The 22,683-nt window shown below is 43.9% G+C and overlaps 1 protein-coding gene across 1 annotated transcript; it reads left to right on the top strand.

The window, feature by feature from the left end:
* Window positions 1-20,067: 20,067 nt before the first annotated feature.
* On the top strand, window positions 20,068-22,333 carry LOC121404538. Its single transcript, XM_041594190.1, has 4 exons — window positions 20,068-20,149; window positions 20,207-20,433; window positions 20,491-20,650; window positions 22,317-22,333. The coding sequence occupies exons 1-4, from the start codon at window positions 20,068-20,070 to the stop codon at window positions 22,331-22,333; spliced, it is 486 nt and encodes a 161-aa protein (XP_041450124.1).
* The last annotated feature ends 350 nt before the right edge of the window (window positions 22,334-22,683 follow it).

Below are 22,683 nucleotides of genomic sequence, written 5' to 3'. Positions count from 1 at the left end.
AACACATTTCTACTATGGTAAATAAGGCCATGGGCGTGGTTGGATTTATAAAGAGCTGGTCAAAGGAATTTGACGACCCCTATATAACGAAGACTCTCTATGTCTCGCTTGTTCGTCCGATTTTAGAGTGCGGCTCTTGTGTATGGTGCCCCCAGTACAAAGTACACCAGGACCGTATAGAATGAGTCCAGAAAAACTTTTTACTTTTTGCTCTGCGTGGCGTTAACTGGGATGCAGGTGTGAGACTGCCACTACTCACACAATTATAGATCATGACCGTTTCCGGTCATTCAAGATAATTCGAAACTAAAATGATATATACTAAAGAGAATTCACGCTACAATATATCTTGGCCAGTTTCACTATATTATCTTAACATCAATTTGTCGTAGCCAAACATTTAATATTAAAAGAACTTTTTAAACAACAAATATCACTTATTAAACTACTATTAGTATATTGACAACGTGTAATAATACCAAATAGTAGTTGGATGGACATCAACTGTCCATCATGTATAGGTTTTCTAGTCTCGTTCGAACTCTCTTTGAGGACGTGATTGCGGACAATCTACGGTTGTCAATTTCGTTTGCGCTCTCTTACTTTAATACTCTCGCGCGCTCAGTCACTCATAATTGCGTGAGCAATTAACGCGTTCTGATTGGTCAAGTGCACGTGCGCTCACCAACACATACGTACATGGCGTGCGTGTTATCAGGCCATCTGCTGCCAAAAACTAAGGAAATACCGGAATTCAACTTCGTCGCGGCTGCCCCCGCCCAACACAACCCAGTGGTTGCGCGTATGGAGACAATGATGCTCGAGAATATGTTTAGCAAAATGACAAACCTGTTGGCTAGTCATGTCGAAGCTATTCAAATAGAATTGAAAGTTAATTTATGGAACGCGAACAGCCTGTGCAATAGCAGGCCAGAGGTCGAGCACTACTGCAAGACCAATCAAATTGAGACCCACTTCTAGTCAAGGTCGTATTTCTCCATAAGAGGATATGACCTCATTTACGCTAACCATCCTAACGGAAGAGCCCGAGGCGGAGCGGCCATCCTGGTCAGAAGCAACCTGGAGTACACAGAGCTACCATCTATCCAGGAGGATTGGGTGCAATGTGCAACCATTAGAGTTAACACCGTGCTAGGAGAGCTGACGATCGCTGCTGCCTATTGTCCACCAAGGCACAATGCGAGAGATGAGGAGTTTGCCCAACTGATAGACCAACTTGGAAGTAGATTTATCATTGGCGGTGACTGCAAAGCGAAGCGCTCCAGAGCCAACAGGCAGATCAAGGCTAATAACCTAAGCTGCCACTCCACTAATGCTTACTGGCCCACCGATCCGCTGAAGGCACCAAACGTACTGGACGTTACAATTTCCCGTGGCGTCGACCCAGGGAAAATACAAACTATAGCGGATGAAAACCTCTTCTCTGACCACAGCGCGGATATGCTGCTCATAAACGCCCCAGAAGTGATAAATTCAGGGCACAGGTGGCTTATTTATAAAACTACCGACACTGCTTAGTACCAAAACTGGCTGATCAGAAACACCAACCTAAATCCTATGACAGTGGCCAGTATGTTGAGGCTGCCAATGACGCGCTTACCAAAATCATTCACGAAACAGCGGCATATGCGGCCCTGAAAATGAGTCAGCGTCTGCGACCTAGGATCCTGGATAGAGAAATCCACATATGGAGCCCACAGATCGCCGAACTACTACACGAAAAACGCAGACTCAGGCGAGTCTGGTTCCTAACAATGAACCCACTTGACATGGCAGCCTTGAACAGAGCCGCCAAGGCGCTATGGGAGTATTAGTATTACTCCTCGTATTCTTGCGTAGAGTGTTGCCAGTATTGGCACGCGGTCATGGAACCCCCAGCAATGCCACAGAGTCGTCTAACGAATTTTGGACGCGTTTGAGGCAAAGAAATACTACTGCACTGTAATGCTTGATGTTAAGCAGGCATTCCACTGAGTCTCATATCCCGGGCTACTCTTCAAAATCAGGAGGAATCCACCGCAGGCCTACCATGCGTTCCTTGCCTCATCATTGGCTGACAGGCAATGAAATGCGGAAATGCAAGCTCAACAATGAAGAGCATCAGTGTGCTCGGCCCATTGATTTACAATTTATACACTGCAGACCTGCCAGTGATTGAGAACCCCCAGCTGGGCTGAATTTATTCCCGGACGAAGAAACGCCGAAATACCTTGGCATGACACTTGACAGGAGGCAAACCTGATAAAGAAAAGAAAGCAGGCGGATGACAAGCTGAAGAAACATTACTGGCTAATTGGCCGCAACACCCGGTCGATGCTGCTCGTCTACAAGGTTCATTAAACCAATATGGGCCTACGGCATTCAACTGTGGGGAACTGCCAGACGAAGAAACCGGCGGATTATACAAACTTTTCAAAATAAAGCCCTGCGCATAGTCCGTCCACGACAACGCCACCATCCACAGCGTTCTCAAGATACCGTGGGTAACGGAATTGATCGCTGAAAGTAGCACCAGTTACTCACGCGAGAAAGAGAATGAGCAGCGTGGTCTCGTGCTGGAGGAGGCGGGGGAAGCAAGTGAAAATAAATTTCTTCATTCTGGCTATAATTATGATCCGATCTGATTCAGATTCGGCAATCTGGTAGATATGGTCATTCTCTACGATACTGTTTTTCAGTTTACAGTTTTATCGTATCTTTTAAATTGTGGCTGCCACAGATTTTCGTTCTTTGTGGGGCGGAAGGTAACGGTGCGAAATTTTGAAATACACTTTTAACAGAGTGATATCACATGAGTCTGGAAACAAAATTTGGTTGCTCTAGCTCTTATAGTCTCTAAGAGCTAGGCGCCCATCAAGACGGACGGACGGACAGACATGGCTATATCGACTCGGCCCCATGCTTTATGGGGTCGGAAACGTTTAATTCTCTGCGTTACACACATCCACTTTTACCAAAAATCTAATATACCCCTTAATTCTTCGAGTTACGATACGAGAAAACGAAAAACGCATGTTCGTATGGAATGACCATATCTACCAGATTTTCGACTCTGATCCGATCATTATTATAGTTAAAAAGAAACACATTCTCTCTCTCAGTCACACACAGTTCCTAGTGCAGTGTGCGATCCACTTTCCCGTTAATACAAAAGCACATATGTATGTTTGATCGGATTGTAATTATAGCCAGAATGGAGAAATTAATTTTCAGTTGCTTCCCCTGCCTCCTACAGCAAGAGACCCGATACTCATTCTCTTTCTCGCTCGAACAGTCTGCCTCGTTATGTACGCGAGATCTTGAGAGAATTACCTTGGTTAATGATCTTGGTGTTAAACTAGACCCAAAGTTAAAGTTTTCTGAACACATTTCTACTATGGTAAATAAGGCCATGGGCGTGGTTGGGTTTATAAAGAGCTGGTCAAAGGAATTTGACGACCCCTATATAACGAAGACTCTCTATGTCTCGCTTGTTCGTCCGATTTTAGAGTGCGGCTCTTGTGTATGGTGCCCCCAGTACAAAGTACACTAGGACCGTATAGAATGAGTCCAGAAAAACTTTTTACTTTTTGCTCTGCGTGGCGTTAACTGGGATGCAGGTGTGAGACTGCCATTTTACCCTCGTAGATTGCTTTTAATAAACCTTCCAACCTTAGTTAGTCGTAGAAAAATGCTTGGGGTGATTTTTATGCACAACCTGATCAATGGTGACGTAGATAGCTCTGACTTGTTGAGCCGCATAAACTTTACGATTCCTGTTAGATCTACTAGAAACTTTATTCCTTTGTTCTTCCGCTTTGTAGATCAAATTTTGGAATTTAAATGGATTTTGATATGTTGGCATATTTGCATATAAATCGCTTTGATTATATGCTGGTACATTGGTGAAATAGTACTCACACAATTATAGATCATGACCGTTTCCGGTCATTCAAGATAATTCGAGACTAAAATGATATATACTAAAGAGAATACACGCTACAATATATCTTGGCCAGTTTCACTATATTATCTTAACATCAATTTGTCGTAGCCAAACATTTAATATTAAAAGAACTTTTTAAACAACAAATATCACTTATTAAACTACTATTAGTATAATGAAAACGTGTAATAATACCAAATAGTAGTTGGATGGACATCAACTGTCCATCATGTATAGGTTTTCTAGTCTCGTTCGAACACTCTTTGAGTAGACGTGATTGCGGACAATCTACGCTTGTCGAATTCGTTTGCGCTCTCTTCTTTTTTTCTCTCGCGCTCAATTGCTCATAATTGCGTGAGCATTTAACGCTTTCTGATTGGTCAAGTGCACGTGCGCTCACCAACACGCACGTCGCACTTGGAGTGCGTTTTATCTCGCCATCCCTGTTAAACCAGGAAACACCGGAATTCAACTTCGTCGCGGCTGACGCCGGGCAGTTGGGCAGCACATGCCCCTGCTCCCCCGCTCCAAGCGAAGCGATTCACCGCCCGAAAACAATATGGACTGGCAAGCCCCAACACGAGTCATAAGGAATCGTAAGGGATCAAGCAAACCGAAGAAGGCCAACATACCGGAAAATGCGCCTGACTCTGACGACTCCAGCTCAGGAATGGAGCCTGGAGAGATTAAAAGGAAGCCTGCCCGCAAGCAGTTTCCCGCTAATCAACTAGATGGGCCCAGCACCAGCTCTGCAGCCAGGGCCGAGCTTGTCAACAACAGATTTGCGGCTCTGTCCAATGATGAGGACCTTGATGACGACAGCATGGACTCCTCCGAGGAGGGCCACCCAGCTCAAAAGCCGAAGCAGGCACCCCAGCCCAGAGCAATTAAGCCCCCGCCAATCTTCATCCCGGATGTGACAAACATCAAAATGTTCGCCAGTGCCATTGCCCAGGTTATTGGAGAGGGCAAGGAGTTCACTTACAGGGCGACCAGGGACAATAACATAAGGGTGATGACAAATGAGAAGGCAAGCTACTCGGCGCTGAAGAAGTTCCTGGATGATTCAGGGAAAAGGTACCAAACATTCCAGCCCAGAGATGAGAGGCCATATCGTGTCGTCATCAAGGGACTACACTACTCCACAGACCTCGAAGATATTAAGGCAGCTCTGCACAGCCAAGGCCATGTCGCCAGGGATGTCCATAACCTGGTCAACAAGGCGAAAAAACAGCGGTACAGCATTTTTTTTGCAAACCTTGAGCCGGCAAGCAACAACAAAGAGGCCTACAACATCAAAAGGATTTGCCACTCAGTTGTCACCGTTGAGCCCCCTCTGAAATTCGATGATGTAGTACAGTGCTACCGTTGCCAAGGTTTTGGGCACACCCAACGATATTGCCGCTTAGCGGAGCGATGTGTAAAATGCGGAGGTGACCATGCGTCCAACACATGCGACAAGGGCAAAAACGACCCGGCTCTCTGCCTGCACTGTAGAGGTGATCATGTGGCCTCCTACAAGGGATGCCCAGCTTATAAAAAGGCTAAGAACCTGGCAGCACCAAGGTCAACCAGGACACAGTACCAGGCTAACAGGGTGGCAACGGCCAATCCATCGCCAATTGTCAGCCCCAACTTCAGCTACGCCAATGCCGCCAGAGGCTGCAACAATAGCGAGAATAATCAGGTACCCCAGTCGGTCCCAGGGCCTGAAAATCACCTAGAAGCAGTAGTTGCCCGTATGGAGTCAATGATGGAGCGGATGCTCGACAAAATGTTTAGCCAAATGACAAACATGTTGGCTACAGTCATGTCGAAGCTATGCAAATAGACTTGAAAGTTACCATATGGAATGCGAACGGCCTGTGCAATAGCAGGCCAGAGGTCGAGCACTACTGCAAGACCAATCAAATCGAGATATTGCTCATCTCCGAGACGCACTTCTCGTCAAGGTCGTATTTCTCCATAAGAGGATATGACCTCATCTACGCTAACCATCCTAACGGAAGAGCCCGAGGCGGAGCGGCCATCCTGGTCAGAAGCAACCTGGAATACACAGAGCTACCACCTATCCAGGAGGATTGGGTGCAATGTGCATCTATCAGAGTCAACACCGCGCTAGGAGAGCTTACGATCGCTGCTGCCTATTGTCCACCAAGGCACAATGCGAGAGATGAGGAGTTTGCCCAACTGATAAGCCAACTTGGTAGAAGGTTTATCATCGGCGGTGATTTCAACGCGAAGCACTTCTGGTGGGGCTCCAGAGCCAACAACCCCAAGGGACGAGCGCTATACAGACAGATCCAGTCTAATAACCTAAACTGCCACTCTACTGGTGCGCCAACTTACTGGCCCACAGATGCGCTGAAGGTTCCAGACGTTCTGGACTTTGCAATTTCCCGTGGCGTGGACCCAGGGATAATACAAACTGTGGCAGACGAGGACCTCTTCTCTGACCACAGCGCGGTTATGCTGCTCATAAACGCCCCAGTAGTGATGAATTCAGCGCACAGAAGGCTTATTTATAAAAATACCGATACTGCTAAGTACAAAAGCTGGCTGATCAGAAACACCAACCTAATTCCAAACTTGGACAGTGGCCAGGATGTTGAAGCTGCCATTGACGCGCTTACCAAAAACATTCACGACGCAGCGGCATATGCGGCCCCGAGAATGAGTCAGCGCCAGCGACCTAGGATCCTGGATAGGGAAATCCACCTGTGGAGCCCCCAGATCGCCGAACTATTACATGAAAAACGCAGACTAAGGCGAGTCTGGTTCCTAACAAGGAACCCACGTGACAAGGCATCCTTGAACAGAGCCGCCAAGGCGCTAAAGGAATTGCTCATCAGTCTGAGGAGGGAGGCCTTCGACAAGTATCTGGAGGAGCTTGAACCCAATGACCCACAACACAATTTGTGGCGAGTCACCAAAAATATCAAACGGCCAACAAAAAGAGCAGCCCCAGTTAAAAACATGGACGGCAGCTGGTGCAGGTCGGAGGCGGACAGGGCCAACGCGTTTGCACAACATCTGGAGAGCGTCTTCACTCCTCGTATTAGATGCACACCCGATGAAATATCAGAGACGGAGCAGGAACCAAGTTGTACTCAACAAGGCAGCAATCAAATACCCCCGGTACTGGAGGAGGAGACGACGGAATGTATTTTGGCGCTGAGGAACAATAAAGCGCCAGGCGATGATGGTATCAATGCAATTGCACTGAAGCTACTACCCCCAGTCTGCATCGAACTTATTACTAAGCTCTTCAATAGATGCCTACAGATTGGGCACTTTCCAGCGCAATGGAAACGAGCCCAGGTAGTAATGATACCAAAGCCTGGAAAACCTGAGGCCAATCTTGCCTCTTATCGTCCGATCAGTCTGCTGGCGACGCTCTCCAAAATACTCGAAAGAGTATTCTTGCGTAGAGTGTTGCCAGTATTGGACGAGGCTGGTTTGATCCCCGATCACCAGTTTGGCTTCAGGCGTGGTCATGGAACCCCGGAGCAATGCCACAGAGTCGTCCAACGAATCCTGGACGCGTTTGAGTCCAAGAAATACTGCTGTGCTGTAATGCTTGACGTTAAACAGGCATTTGACCGAGTCTGGCACACCGGGCTACTCTTCAAAATCAGGAGGAATCTACCGACGGCCTACTACGCGTTCCTTGCCTCATACTTAGCTGACAGGCAATTCCTGGTGAAATGCGGAAATGCGAGCTCAACACTGAAGAGCATCAGAGCTGGCGTCCCTCAAGGCAGTGTGCTCGGCCCACTGCTTTACAACTTATACACTGCAGACCTGCCAGTGATTGAGAGCCCCGAGCTACTTGTCGCCACCTACGCCGACGACACAGCATTCGTAGCCACTGCTGATACTCCGGAGGAGGCCTCTCAAATAATGCAATCTGAGCTGGATATAGTCAACGACTGGCAGAGGAGGTGGAACATCGCGGTCAACAACGAGAAGTCCACAGCCACCACATTCGCGTTAAGGCCGGGTAACTGTCCAGCTGTATACCTGGAAGGGGTCATAATCCCGGACGAAAAAACGCCGAAATACCTTGGCATGACACTTGACAGGAGGCTAACCTGGAGGGCTCACCTGATAAAGAAAAGAAAGCAGGCGGATGACAAGCTGAAGAAACACTACTGGCTAATTGGCCGCAAAAGCAAACTCAACACTCGGTCGAAGCTGCTCGTCTACAAGGCGATCATTAAACCAATATGGGCCTACGGCATTCAACTGTGGGGAACTGCCAGACGAAGAAACAGGCGGATTATACAAACTTTTCAAAATAAAGCCCTGCGCATAGTCAGTAATGCGCATATGTACCACGACAACGAAACAATCCACAGCGTCCTCAAGATACCGTGGGTTACGGAAGTGATCGCCGAGAGTAGCACCAGGTACCTCACACGTCTGCACCAACACGACAACAACCTAGCTATTGGCCTTCTGGACAACAGCACAACCACCAGAAGACTTCAAAGAGACCACCCGCTGGACCTCCCCTGGAACTTAGCAGCTTGACATACTGAAATTATACATAAAATATTGTAAGATAACCTGAAAAAAGATTGCCAAGTACCCAAAGAGGAAATTTAATAATTGTCTGCGAAAGACAGATCTTAAATAAAGTTGAAACACAGTTGACAAAAAAAAAAAAATGTATAGGTTTTCTAGTCTCGTTCGAACTCTCTTTGAGGACGTGATTGCGGAAAATTTACGGTTGTCAATTTCGTTTGCGCTCTCTTACTTTAGTACTCTCGCGCGCTCAGTCACTCATAATTGCGTGAGCAATTAACGCGTTCTGATTGGTCAAGTGCACGTGCGCTCACCAACACATACGTACGTGGCGTGCGTGTTATCTGGCCATCTGCTGCCAAAAACTAAGGAAATACCGGAATTCAACTTCGTCGCGGCTACCCCCCGCCCAACCCAGTGGTTGCGCGTATGGAGACAATGATGCTCGAGAATATGTTTAGCTAAATGACAAACCTGTTGGCTAGTCATGTCGAAGCTATTCAAATAGAATTGAAAGTTACTTTATGGAATGCGAACAGCCTGTGCAATAGCAGGCCAGAGGTCGAGCACTACTGCAAGACCAATCAAATTGAGACCTACTTCTCGTCAAGGTCGTATTTCTCCATAAGAGGATATGACCTCATTTACGCTAACCATCCTAACGGAACAGCCCGAGGCGGAGCGGCCATCCTGGTCAGAAGCAACCTGGAGTGCACAGAGCTATCACCTATCCAGGAGGATTGGGTGCAATGTGCAACCATTAGAGTCAACACCATGCTAGCTGACGATCGCTGCTGCCTATTGTCCACCAAGGCACAATGCGAGAGATGAGGAGTTTGCCCAACTGATAGACCAACTTGGAAGTAGATTTATCATTGGCGGTGATTGCAAAGCGAAGCGCTCCAGAGCCAACAGGCAGATCCAGGCTAATAACCTAAGCTGCCACTTCACTAATGCCACTAACCATACAGTATATAGATGTGCCAGTTCATACAACGAAAGGGGCGCAGCTGAGCTTGCAGCGAACGTTCCCAGATCTTCGGCTTTGGGAATGGCCGCGTTCGGCTCTGGGAATGGCCGCGTTCGGCTCATGACGTCACACGACGACCTGCCGCAACATAAATGAGGAATGGGCAGAGTGGGTGGGGGTGGGAAATAAATACAATATATAAAAATAAAGGATCTCTGCTCATATTTCCTAAACTAAAATTATCTTGAAATTTAGATTCGCTAAAGATCTAGAAAAATTTCTACTAGATGTGTACATTTATTATATTCAAAGCGTTCATAAAATATTTTTTCGTTTTGTTTTGAAAAGCTGATGTTGTGTCGGTAGCGCGGGGTATTTCTTCCATTCTCTTTTAGGTTAGCCTTTGCCTCTGCTTTCGTCTTCGGACCCGCGTGAGTCGAGCGACAGAATACACCAAGAAAATATGAAGTCTGACGGGGAACAGGTCCAGGGCCGGATTAGCAGTTGCCTAGGGCCCCCCTAGAGATAACAGAAAAATTTTGTTGAAAAAAAAAACTCCAAATAATGAATAAAAAATATAATAGCCACTGAGAAAAATACAAAATAAAGGAGGGCCCCAGATTGATGGTTGCCCAGGGCCCGGTTGATCCGGCCCTGAATAGGTCGAGTTTGGTTTTAAAGTTGTTATATGTTTGCATTGTGTGTATTTCGGTGGAGACTCAGCCAAAAAGATGTTGCAAAATTAAAAAATATTTTATGAACGCTTTAAATCAAATAAATGTACACGTCTAGTAGAACATTTTCCAGAGCTTTAGCGAATCTAATTTTCAAGATAATTTTAGTTTAGGAGATATGAGCAGAGATAACATCATTTATTTTTATACCCGTACTCAAAAAAGAGTTAAGGGGTATATTAGATTTGTGGTAAAAGTGGATGTGTGTAACGCAGAGAAGGAAACGTTTCCGACCCCATAAAGTATATATATTCTTGATCAGCATCAATAGCCGAGTCGATATAGCCATATCTGTCTGTCCGTCTGTCTGTCTGTCCGTCTTGTTGAGCGCCTAGATCTCAGAGACTATATGTAAGAGCTAGGGCAACCAAATTTGGATTCCACACTCATGTGATATCACACTGCTACAAGTGTATTTCAGAATTTCGCCCCGCCCCCTTTCGCCCCTACAAAGGCACATTTTTAAAAATACGATAAAACGCAGTATCGTAAAGAATGATCATATCTATCAGATTCCCGAATCTGAATCAGATCGGATCATAATTATAGCCAGAATGAAGAAATTAATTTTCAGTTGCTTCCCCCCGGCCCCTCCGACAAACGACAAAGCAACACATTTCCTTCTCGATCGCACACTCTGCCGCGTTCAGTGCGCGAGCAACCTAGCGGAGGAGATGTAGAATCTAAATGGTACATGTTTAATCTACTTGAATGCTGGCTCTAGAGCTGGATCCAGGCTCTCTTGAAATTTTTTAGAGAGAGAGCGATCTAGAGCCAGCCGCTCTCTTGTATGCATACAGCATACGAAGGCACATGAAGTTAGTTCTTTGCCGATGCGACAGCCGAGCCGAGTCGTCGCGACATTATCTGCCTTTAATCAACCGATACCGATACGACCTATAGTGTTTGATGAGGTGCGTGATTTATGGATACGATATCAAATCAGTGCAAGGCAACAACAAGAGCATCCATACATACGTACATGTATGTACATACATATGTATGTGTGAATGTATGTAGAAGAAATTAAAAGGGAGAAGCGCGTCAACGGCAAAAGTCCAACAGAAGAGAGAGGAATCACAAAAGCCCATGACATGTCTGTTCATGCTGCTCTCTTATCTCCTATGAGTACCAAGTCCGTGAGAGCGCGCCCACAGCATAACTGGTTCTCTGGTCAGCTGAAATGCATGCAAAGTCGAGAGAGTGCACAATCCACAGCATAACTGTTCTTTCTTGTACCCTCTTAGAGAGTATGCCAATCTAGGTGAAATGATTGTAGCGTATAATTGAAATATATTCCTCAATTGAAAATTGGAAAAATTCTGCTTAATGTACAAATAATGTACAGGTAATAATGTTAAAAATAATACTAAGTAAATTTGTTGTTATATACAAACATAAATTTTACATAATTTAAGAACCCTAATAAATTATGTAATATTAGATAATTCACTTAAGTTTGATGACAGTCGGCTGATCACATTGTAGGAAACATTATATTCAATGCACACGTCCCATTCTTTATGGGGGTGACGCTTTTTATACCCGTACTCAAAAAAGAGTTAAGGCAAAGACAATATAAGTATAAGATGCGTACCGCTCAGACATTTCAATTGCCATATGCAAGACAATTTTTCGGCCAGCGACGAAATTCGCGCCATCTCGCTCGCACAAATTTGAGAGCGTACGAACCAGCAAGTGCGTATGTGTGAGTACTTGTGATAAGCGGACGATTTTCGAAACGGAAACCATTTTATGAGTTGAGAAACGAAATTATTTACCGGGTTTGAATACGTTGCATGCTAAATACCCTAATGAAAATTATTCCAATGTGAAGTCATGTATTAAATATATATTACATATGTATTTTTATATATGTACATATATCCGATCATTATTATCGAATATACCATCTGAAAAGAAATTATCATTGGAGGGATATATACATATAATACATATATGAGTTTTTTAATATTGGGGTGGTAGGCGTCCTGCAAAATTAACTTACACTTATAAAGTGAAGGGTATATTCGACAGCGCTGTAAAAAATGTATGCATGTGCACACATACAGTCGTCGCGACGACTCGGCTCGGCCACTAACCATACAGTACAGTAACCATACAACTCGACCTATACAGGGCCGGATCAACCCTCAATCGGGCCCTGGGCAACCATCAATCTGGGGCCCTCCTTTATTTTGTATTTTTCTCAGTGGCTATTATATTTTTTATTCATTATTTGGAGTTTTTTTTTTCAACAAAATTTTTCTGTTATCTCTAGGGGGGCCCTAGGCAACTGCTAATCCGGCCCTGGACCTATTCCCGTCGTCAGACTTCATATTTTCTTGGTGTATTCTGTCGCTCGACTCGACGCGGGTCCGAAGACGAAAGCAGAGGCAAAGGCTAACCTAAAAGAGAATGGAAGAAATACCCCGCGCTACCGACACAACATCAGCTTTTCAAAACAAAACGAAAAAATATTTTATGAACGCTTTGAATATAATAAATGTACACATCTAGTAGAAATTTTTCTAGATCTTTAGCGAATCTAAATTTCAAGATAATTTTAGTTTAGGAAATATGAGCAGAGATCCTTTATTTTTATATATTGTATTTATTTCCCACCCCCACCCACTCTGCCCATTCCTCATTTATGTTGCGGCAGGTCGTCGTGTGACGTCATGAGCCGAACGCGGCCATTCCCAGAGCCGAACGCGGCCATTTCCAAAGCCGAAGATCTGGGAACGTACGCTGCAAACTCAACTGCGCCCCTTTCGTTGTATGAACTGGCACATCTATATACTGTATGGTTAGTGCTAATGCTTACTGGCCCACCGATCCGCTGAAGGCGCCAAACGTCCTGGACGTTACAATTTCCCGTAGCGTCGACCCAGGGAAAATACAAACTATAGCGGATGAAAACCTCTTCTCTGACCACAGCGCGGATATGCTGCTCATAAACGCCCCAGTAGTGATAAATTCAGGGCACAGGTGGCTTATTTATAAAACTACCCACACTGCTTAGTACCAAAACTGGCTGATCAGAAACACCAACCTAAATCCTTTGACAGTGGCCAGTATGTTGAGGCTGCCAATGACGCGCTTACCAAAATCATTCACGAAACAGCGGCATATGCGGCCCCGAAAATGAGTCAACGCCTGCGACCTAGGATCCTGGATAGACAAATCCACATATAGAGCCCAACTACTACACGAAAAACGCAGACTCAGGCGAGTCTGGTTCCTAACAATGAACCCACTTGACATGGCAGCCTTGAACAGAGCCGCCAAGGCGCTATGGGAGTATTAGTATTACTCCTCGTATTCTTGCGTAGAGTGTTGCCAGTATTGGCACGCGGTCATGGAACCCCCAGCAATGCCACAGAGTCGTCTAACGAATTTTGGACGCGTTTGAGGCAAAGAAATACTACTGCACTGTAATGCTTGATGTTAAGCAGGCATTCCACTGAGTCTCATATCCCGGGCTACTCTTCAAAATCAGGAGGAATCCACCGCAGGCCTACCATGCGTTCCTTGCCTCATCATTGGCTGACAGGCAATGAAATGCGGAAATGCAAGCTCAACAATGAAGAGCATCAGTGTGCTCGGCCCATTGATTTACAATTTATACACTGCAGACCTGCCAGTGATTGAGAACCCCCAGCTGGGCTGAATTTATTCCCGGACGAAGAAACGCCGAAATACCTTGGCATGACACTTGACAGGAGGCAAACCTGATAAAGAAAAGAAAGCAGGCGGATGACAAGCTGAAGAAACATTACTGGCTAATTGGCCGCAACACCCGGTCGATGCTGCTCGTCTACAAGGTTCATTAAACCAATATGGGCCTACGGCATTCAACTGTGGGGAACTGCCAGACGAAGAAACCGGCGGATTATACAAACTTTTCAAAATAAAGCCCTGCGCATAGTCCGTCCACGACAACGCCACCATCCACAGCGTTCTCAAGATACCGTGGGTAACGGAATTGATCGCTGAAAGTAGCACCAGTTACTCACGCGAGAAAGAGAATGAGCAGCGTGGTCTCGTGCTGGAGGAGGCGGGGGAAGCAAGTGAAAATAAATTTCTTCATTCTGGCTATAATTATGATCCGATCTGATTCAGATTCGGCAATCTGGTAGATATGGTCATTCTCTACGATACTGTTTTTCAGTTTACAGTTTTATCGTATCTTTTAAATTGTGGCTGCCACAGATTTTCGTTCTTTGTGGGGCGGAAGGTAACGGTGCGAAATTTTCAAATACACTTTTAACAGAGGGATATCACATGAGTCTGGAAACAAAATTTGGTTGCTCTAGCTCTAGAGCTAGGCGCCCATCAAGACGGACGGACGGACAGACATGGCTATATCGACTCGGCCCCATGTTTATGGGGTCGGAAACGTTTAATTCTCTGCGTTACACACATCCACTTTTACCAAAAATCTAATATACCCCTTAATTCTTCGAGTTACGATACGAGAAAACGAAAAACGCATGTTCGTATGGAATGACCATATCTACCAGATTTTCGACTCTGATCCGATCATAATTATAGTTAACACGAGAAGGAACGTGTGAGTCGTTTCTGGGGACACGACTCTACTTATACCCGTACACAGTTAGTATATACATTTTTGAGCTTATGATTTTTTAGAATTTTAGAAAAAAACGAGAAGGAACGTGTGAGTCGCTTCTGGGGACGCGACTCTACTTATACCCGTACTCAGTCAGTATGTACACTTTTGAGCTTATGATTTTTTAGAATTGAAAAATTAAAAAAAAAATTTTACATTTTAAATTTTTTTGCTACATCTGCCATCTACATCTACATATACAATGTATATTCTACATCTAACATGTAGATTGTACATGTTCCATTTAGATTCTACATCTCCTCCGCTAGGGGTTGCTCGCGCACTGAACGCAGCAGAGTGTGCGAGCGAGAAGGAAAATGAGTTGCGTTTATGTTTGCGGGTGGGGGCAGGGGAAGCAACAGAAAATTAATTTCTTCATTCTGGCTATAATTATGATCCGATCTAGTTCAGATTTGGCAATCTGGTAGATATGGGCATTCTCTACGATACTGATTTTTTAGTTTTATCGTATCTTTAAAATTGTGCCTGCCACAGATTTTCGTTCTTTGTGGTGGCGGAAGGGAGCGGTGCGAAATTTTGAAATACACTGTAAGGAAGCGATCTAGGCCGGGGTACAACTCTCAGTCACGCCAGGGTCGAAATTACAGAAATATTTATAATTTGCCGGGACTCCGAGTCTTGAGCCACCAACGGGGCGGAGAGTGGGTCTCGTGGCGGGGAATCGTGGAATTGTTCCCAGGAGGCACCTGGGCAGTCGCCGGGCGGCACCTCTGGGAAGCTACGGGCGGGAATATAGGGAACATTATTCCTAGAGGGCACCTGGGCAGTCGCCGGGCGGCCCCTCTGGGAAACTACGGGCGGGAAATAGGGAACATTATTCCTAGAGGGCACCTGGGCAGTCGCCGGGCGGCCCCTCTGGGAAACTACGGGCGGGCTACGGAGAACATTATTCCTAGAGGGCACCTGGGCAGTCGCCGGGCGGCCCCTCTGGGAAACTACGAACGGGAAATATGGAACATTATTCCTAGAGGGCACCTGGGCAGTCGCCGGGCGGCCCCTCTGGGAAACTACGGGCGGGAATATAGGGAATATTATTCCTAGAGGGCACCTGGGCAGTCGCCGGGCGGCCCCTCTGGGAAACTACGGGCGGGAAATAGGGAACATTATTCCTAGAGGGCACCTGGGCAGTCGCCGGGCGGCCCCTCTGGGAAACTACAGTGCGTGGGGAGAAGTATGGAGGAACCATCTGTTGCGCGTATTACCATCGCTCAAAAGAAATCCCACACGACTTCACAAAATAATCCCAACAAAAGAAGTCCAGACGGCGATTTTGACGTTTGATTAATTATTTATTCCTGGCCTTTTCCTGGCTCGTGGACCCTGCCTACCGCACCGCTCAGCTGCCCGCCTACTCACGACGGTGAGACTCGCTTACCCTCAATCCTTGCGTTCGAGTTCTTCCTTGTTGTGTCCCCGGGCGGGAGATCGTCGTTCTCTCCTCTGGCCGATGCACGCGTGGCGCCGTGCGTGTCGCCGTCTGCCTTCCGTGCGCGCCGTTTTTTCTTGCGCTAACTTTTCGCGCCCGTCTGCCTTGTTTTGCACTCTAGCACCGACTCTCCCACGATCTCTTACGCTCACCATCTCGAACCTCGTTGCCGGTCTCTCGACTTCGTTTTCCTCTTCGCTATACGCCCACGCTCTCTCTCTCTCTGTGGGCTCGTCGCTGATATTTGTTGCGGCCGCTGTTCCCAATGGACCACAAGACGATAGTAAAACGGAACTATCGCAAAATGTTCGTAAACGGACTTAGAAATGATAAAAATCCGTGAGTTGTTACTGAAGCCTCGCTCAATGTCCGCAAGCGGACTCAAAAAAGAGCATTTAGCGGACAAAAGCATGGGACGTTTAAGTATCGCAAAACTATTGCAAACGGGCTTAAAATTGAGTGAAAACTGTGCAAGAAAGTAAAAAAAAACGGAAATATAGCTAGCTACCGGTAAAGTCTCGCTAAATGTGCGCACGCGGACTTAGAAAAGAGAATTGAGCGAACAAGAAACGAGCGGAATATATTTCCCCCTTCATGACCAGTTTTCCCTCATTTTTAAGTCCGTTTGCGATCATTTTGCGATAGTTTAGCCGTCGCTCGCGGATTTTTTCGCTCAATGCTCTTTTTTGAGTCCGCTTGCGGACATATAGCGTGGATAGCAACAAAAAGGTAACGGAAAAATAGGTAGCTACGGTCGGTGGATCGCAAACGGACTTAAATAGGAGTACGATGCGCATGAAACACCGGATGACGTCATCGACCATCAGTTCGTACCGATTTTGTCGCATGCCGAAGTGTTTTTTTGGCACACGACAAACGCCGAAGTATGTTTCGGCACGCGTCGCATGTTCGGTTTCATCCATTTTTTTGTTTGTTCGTTTCTTTGTGATTGAAAATCTGCAGCAGACGGACGTGTTGACGACATAAAAGTGCAAATTGTGTGAAAAAGTACAAATTTTAATATCCTGTCTAGTTTTGTACTGTGAACAGAATTTAAGATTGGGAGCAAGCTAACAACAGAAAAAAGACAATCTACACACATATGTCCACACATTTTGTTTTCCAGCCATCTTTCTGGAATTTTCTGCGAATTTACGCTGGAATTGACTGTGCGCTTCATTTTTCTACACAAAGGGGAGTATAATTATTAGAAATGCCATTTAGACGTAAAAGCAGGAAATATATATGCGAATCGAAGCATATAAATAAATATACAGATAGTATTAATATTAGTGAAGAACAGGCAGCTGATTTTAGTATTCCCACACCTTGTAGAGATTTTCCTAATTTGTCCGATGTTTTAGTTAAGAGTTCCGAACCAACTTGTTTTAGTACGCGCTTAGGGCAGTGGATGTCCGAAAAAAATATTAGCAAAAGACCAGGTAATGATTTGCTTCAGCTTTTGTCCGAAAAAATTCCAGGGTTGCCACGAGATGTTCGAGCATTGAAATGCACGCCTCGGGGGGGTTATTAAAAGGGATGTGGCTCCGGGAAGCTATGTGCACTACCAAAGACAATATAAGTATAAGATGCGTAACGCTCATACATTTCAATTGCCATATGCAAGACAATTTTGCGGCCAGCGACGAAATTCGCGCCATCTCGCTCGCACAAATTTGAGAGCGTGCGAATCTAAAAATAGAATCCGCTTGCATGTGTAAGTACACACAGAACAGCAAGTACGTATGTGTGCGTACTTGTGCTAAGCGGACGATTTTCGAGACGGAAACCTTTTTACGAGTTGAGAAACGATATTATATACCGGCGTTGAATACGTCGCATCCTGAATACCCTAATGGCAATTATTCCGATGTGTTTCATGGAATTTCATGTATTAAATATATTATGTATTTTTATATATGTATATCCGATCATTATTATCGAATATACCATCTGAAAAGAAATTATCATTGGAGGGATATATACATATAATACATATATGAGTTTTTTAATATTGGGGTGGTAAGCGTCCTGCAAAATTAACTTACACTTATAAAAGGAAGGGTATATTTCGACAGCGCTGTAAAAAACGTATGCATGTGCACACATACAGTCGTCGCGACGACTCGGCTCGGCTGTCGCATCGGCAAAGAACCAACTTCGTGTGCCTTCGTATGCTGTATGCATACAAGAGAGCGGCTGGCTCTAGAGCGCTCTCTCTCTAAAAAATTTCAAGAGAGCCTGGAGCCAGCCCCGAAAATTCGTGTGCAGAAATTTCGTATGGCGTTACGCATCTTATACTTATATTGTCTTTGGCACTACGGTGTAAAAGATGCGCTAACTGATTTTCTTAGTAATTTTGCATTTCAAGCAGATAACCTAAGCCTCAATATCAATGTGGATGGACTTCCATTATTTAAAAGTTCACTTAAACAAGCCTGGCCTATTTTAATTAATGTAAATGGCACTAAGCCAATTCTTGTAGCTGGGATATATGTTGGCAATTCCAAGCCCAGCAATCCCAATATTTATTTAGAAGAATTCGTGTGCGAGGTATTAGAATTGATTGAGGATGGAATACATTTTAAAGGTAGAAAACTTCACATTAGAATTAGATCCATTGTTTGCGATGCACCAGCGCGCGCATATATTTTAGGTGTTAAGCATCACTCTGGATTTTATTCCTGCAACAAATGCACTCAAAGGGGAGAAAGTTTTCAAAGGCGAATAGTTTTCAAAATTTCTGAGAACCTCTCTCGAACAGATTTTAGCTTTAGAAATCGTTTACAGCCAGAGCATCACAACTTACAGGAGAAATTAGTTTTAGAAAACTTGCCAATTGATATGGTCAATCAGTTTCCCTTCGATTATATGCATGTAGTTTGCCTTGGTATTGTGAAAACACTACTAGTGGCTTTAGTGAGAGTTAAAGGTCATCAATTTTCTTTGGATCGGCATAAAATCAGCTCAATTAGTTTCAAATTGATTTTTTTCGTAAATTTATACCTAGGGAATTTAATAGAAAGCCGAGATCTCTTGATGATCTTGAAAGATTCAAGGCGACAGAATTCCGAACATTTTTGCTGTATACTGGACCCATTGTGTTGAAACAAACTCTACACACAGCCCGTTACCACCACTTTTTATTACTTAGCCTTGGTATACGACTTCTTCTTCACAAAGAAGATGCACTTGCTTGCAGTTTACTTAATGATTTTGTAAAACAAGTTCCCTCCTTATACATATTTTCCATGCTTACATTCAATTTTCATTGCCTAACGCATTTAAGCGCACAGTGTCTTGCCTTCGGCTCTTTAGACACCATAAGTTCTTTTCCATTTGAAAATTTTCTAGGTCAGTTAAAAAATATGGTAAAAAATTCCGATTTTGTAATAGAGCAATTGTATAATCGTATTGTAGAGCGAAGTATTTTGAAAGTTGTGCCTAAAACGAAATCCTTGGATTTTAAAAACGTCACAAAGAAAATTTCCCACAATGATCTATTTTTTGATTTAAAAGTATCAAACAGTTTTTACTTTATTAAAGATAGGACTTCATACAACATTTATAAAATTTGTGACATTAAAAATAATACTTTGCATAGCCGATTAGTTGTTGATCTTGAACCTTTTTTTTGTTTACCCAATAGACTCCACACTTGTCGGCATATTTTCTTCACTGAATATTAATTACGACTGTAATTTAGTGCAGCATCCAATAGAAACAATTTCAGGAAAAATCATTCATATATTTGATACTGATGTGCACATTTACTTTCCATTAATTCATTAATTCCAGAAAGACATGAACAACTACACCACTTTATTTAATATGGATTCTGGCAGTGTCGCCAGTATCGAAAATATTCCAGAGACCCAGCAGCAATGTAAGCAAATCCATTTATATTGAATAAATAAATATTAACCATTATTTCTATTTATAGGTACAATGAATAAATTAGAGCAAACAATGGACCTAATAATACAAAAATTAGACAGAAACACAACGGAACTGGTCGCTCTTCGCACGGAAATGTCCTCCATAAAGGCAAAGGTTTTTGGAGCTATCCAAAAAACTAAAGAGACCATGCCCAATGAGCCCTTAAGTTCAATAGGTGAACTGGAGAGCTTTGAAGAAAGTTTAAAGGAAGAAACAGTGTTTAAAAAGCTGGTAAGTATTTTTTTTTTGCAGCTCACAAGTTACATTTGACTAACATATTTTGTAAAGATCTTAGACCTAGGCATGTCGAGCGAGAAAGCCTTTGATAAATGGATTAGGAGCACTTGGCGCTCGATTGTGTCGGACGAGGTCGCACGTCAGTGCTCTTGGCGTGGAACAGATGCCAAAAAGTGCATAAGGGGCTTGCGTGTGACCCTAGCAATCCGTAGTAAGTACAACATTTTTATCCTGAGAACACTTGAAGTGTACCTATTATTTTGATCAGCCTAACATCGACTTTAAAATAAAAATGGATCTCTTTTCATTTATAACATTATCATATACTATAAAAAGCTTTTTATTAATGAAAAAAAATACTTAAAGAATAAGTGGGAACTAATTTTAATTTTCAAATATCGAATAAAACTGTTTTCTATTATGATAAAGTTCACGTAGATGTGTGTACCTATTATTATGATCATGTGTGTATGCGTATTGAAATACGCTCATATATTGTTATTTTCTTTATGTTCAATATAAAATATCATCACATATATCAAATATTTGCAAATAAACACCAAGAACTGAAAAAAACAAAAACATTTTTATTATCGGAACAAAATGAAATGAAACGTTTTAAGCTATCGCAGAAGGTATAATTTGCGGACTTTTTATGATATCTTTTACGATCCAGTTCTAATATGAAAAACGAGTCAAAAATAATATTATTTTTAATTTACTTTTAATATTACTAGTGGGCTACTTTTAATATTACTTTCGGCTCGATAATGATATTAAAAACGTATCGTAAATGATAGCATAAAAGGCTCGCAAAAGATATTATAAAAGGTCCGCAAACGATACCTTCTTCGAGCTACCGAAAACGAAACTTTCACTGCCCCAAAGTGAGCGACTAGTGATTCATTTTATTATCGTTTTTGGATCTAAATTCGATAGTTACAGTATATAGATGTGCCAGTTCATACATCGAAAGGGGCGCAAGCTGAGTGTTCTGTCCCGGCTCCCAGCGCTTCGGCTCTGTGAAGCTGAGACACTCGGGTCGGGAGCCAGGCCATTCGGGTCGGGAGCTGGGCCGTTCGGCATGTATGACTCATGTCGGGAAGCGAAAGCAAGCTGAGAATTGCAAATGTATGTGTGTAAACAGACACGACAAAATTTTGTATCAATTCTTATTTTCCGAAACCGTTTTGAGTTTGTTTTGAGTTTCGTTTCCAGGTTACGTAAATGTGTGTGTGCCATGTATTCACACATACTGTGCTTGTGTGTGGGCTCTACAATTGTTGGCCGCTTGAATTGGTTTTTCGTTTTGTTTTGAGGGCTGATGTGATGTAGCGACCTATTCAGGGCCGGATCAACCCTCAACCGGGCCCTGGGCAACCATCAATCTGGGGCCCTCCTTTATTTTGTATTTTTCTCAGTGGCCATTATATTTTGTATTCATTATTTGGAGTTTTGTTTTTTCAACAAAAATTGTCTGCTATTTCTAGGAGGGCCCTAGGCAACTGCTAATCCGGTCCTGGACCTATTCCCGTCTTAAGACTTCATATTTTCTTGGTGTTTTCTGTCGCTCGACTCGACTCGACGCGGTCGAGGGGTTACGCGAAACCACTAACCATACAGTATATAGATGTGCCAGTTCATACAACGAAAGGGGCGCAGCTGAGCTTGCAGCGAACGTTCCCAGATCTTCGGCTTTGGGAATGGCCGCGTTCGGCTCTGGGAATGGCCGCGTTCGGCTCATGACGTCACACGACGACCTGCCGCAACATAAATGAGGAATGGGCAGAGTGGGTGGGGGTGGGAAATAAATACAATATATAAAAATAAAGGATCTCTGCTCATATTTCCTAAACTAAAATTATCTTGAAATTTAGATTCGCTAAAGATCTAGAAAAATTTCTACTAGATGTGTACATTTATTATATTCAAAGCGTTCATAAAATATTTTTTCGTTTTGTTTTGAAAAGCTGATGTTGTGTCGGTAGCGCGGGGTATTTCTTCCATTCTCTTTTAGGTTAGCCTTTGCCTCTGCTTTCGTCTTCGGACCCGCGTCGAGTCGAGCGACAGAATACACCAAGAAAATATGAAGTCTGACGACGGGAATAGGTCCAGGGCCGGATTAGCAGTTGCCTAGGGCCCCCCTAAGAGTAACAGAAAAATTTTGTTGAAAAAAAAAAACTCCAAATAATGAATAAAAAATATAATAGCCACTGAGAAAAATACAAAATAAAGGAGGGCCCC

Source organism: Drosophila obscura, unplaced genomic scaffold (genome assembly GCF_018151105.1).
Source record: "Drosophila obscura isolate BZ-5 IFL unplaced genomic scaffold, ASM1815110v1 contig_213, whole genome shotgun sequence".
NCBI classification, from domain to species: domain Eukaryota; kingdom Metazoa; phylum Arthropoda; class Insecta; order Diptera; family Drosophilidae; genus Drosophila; species Drosophila obscura.
The sequence above is the reverse complement of the archived record's forward strand: the minus strand, read 5'-3'. Positions and strand labels throughout refer to the sequence as shown.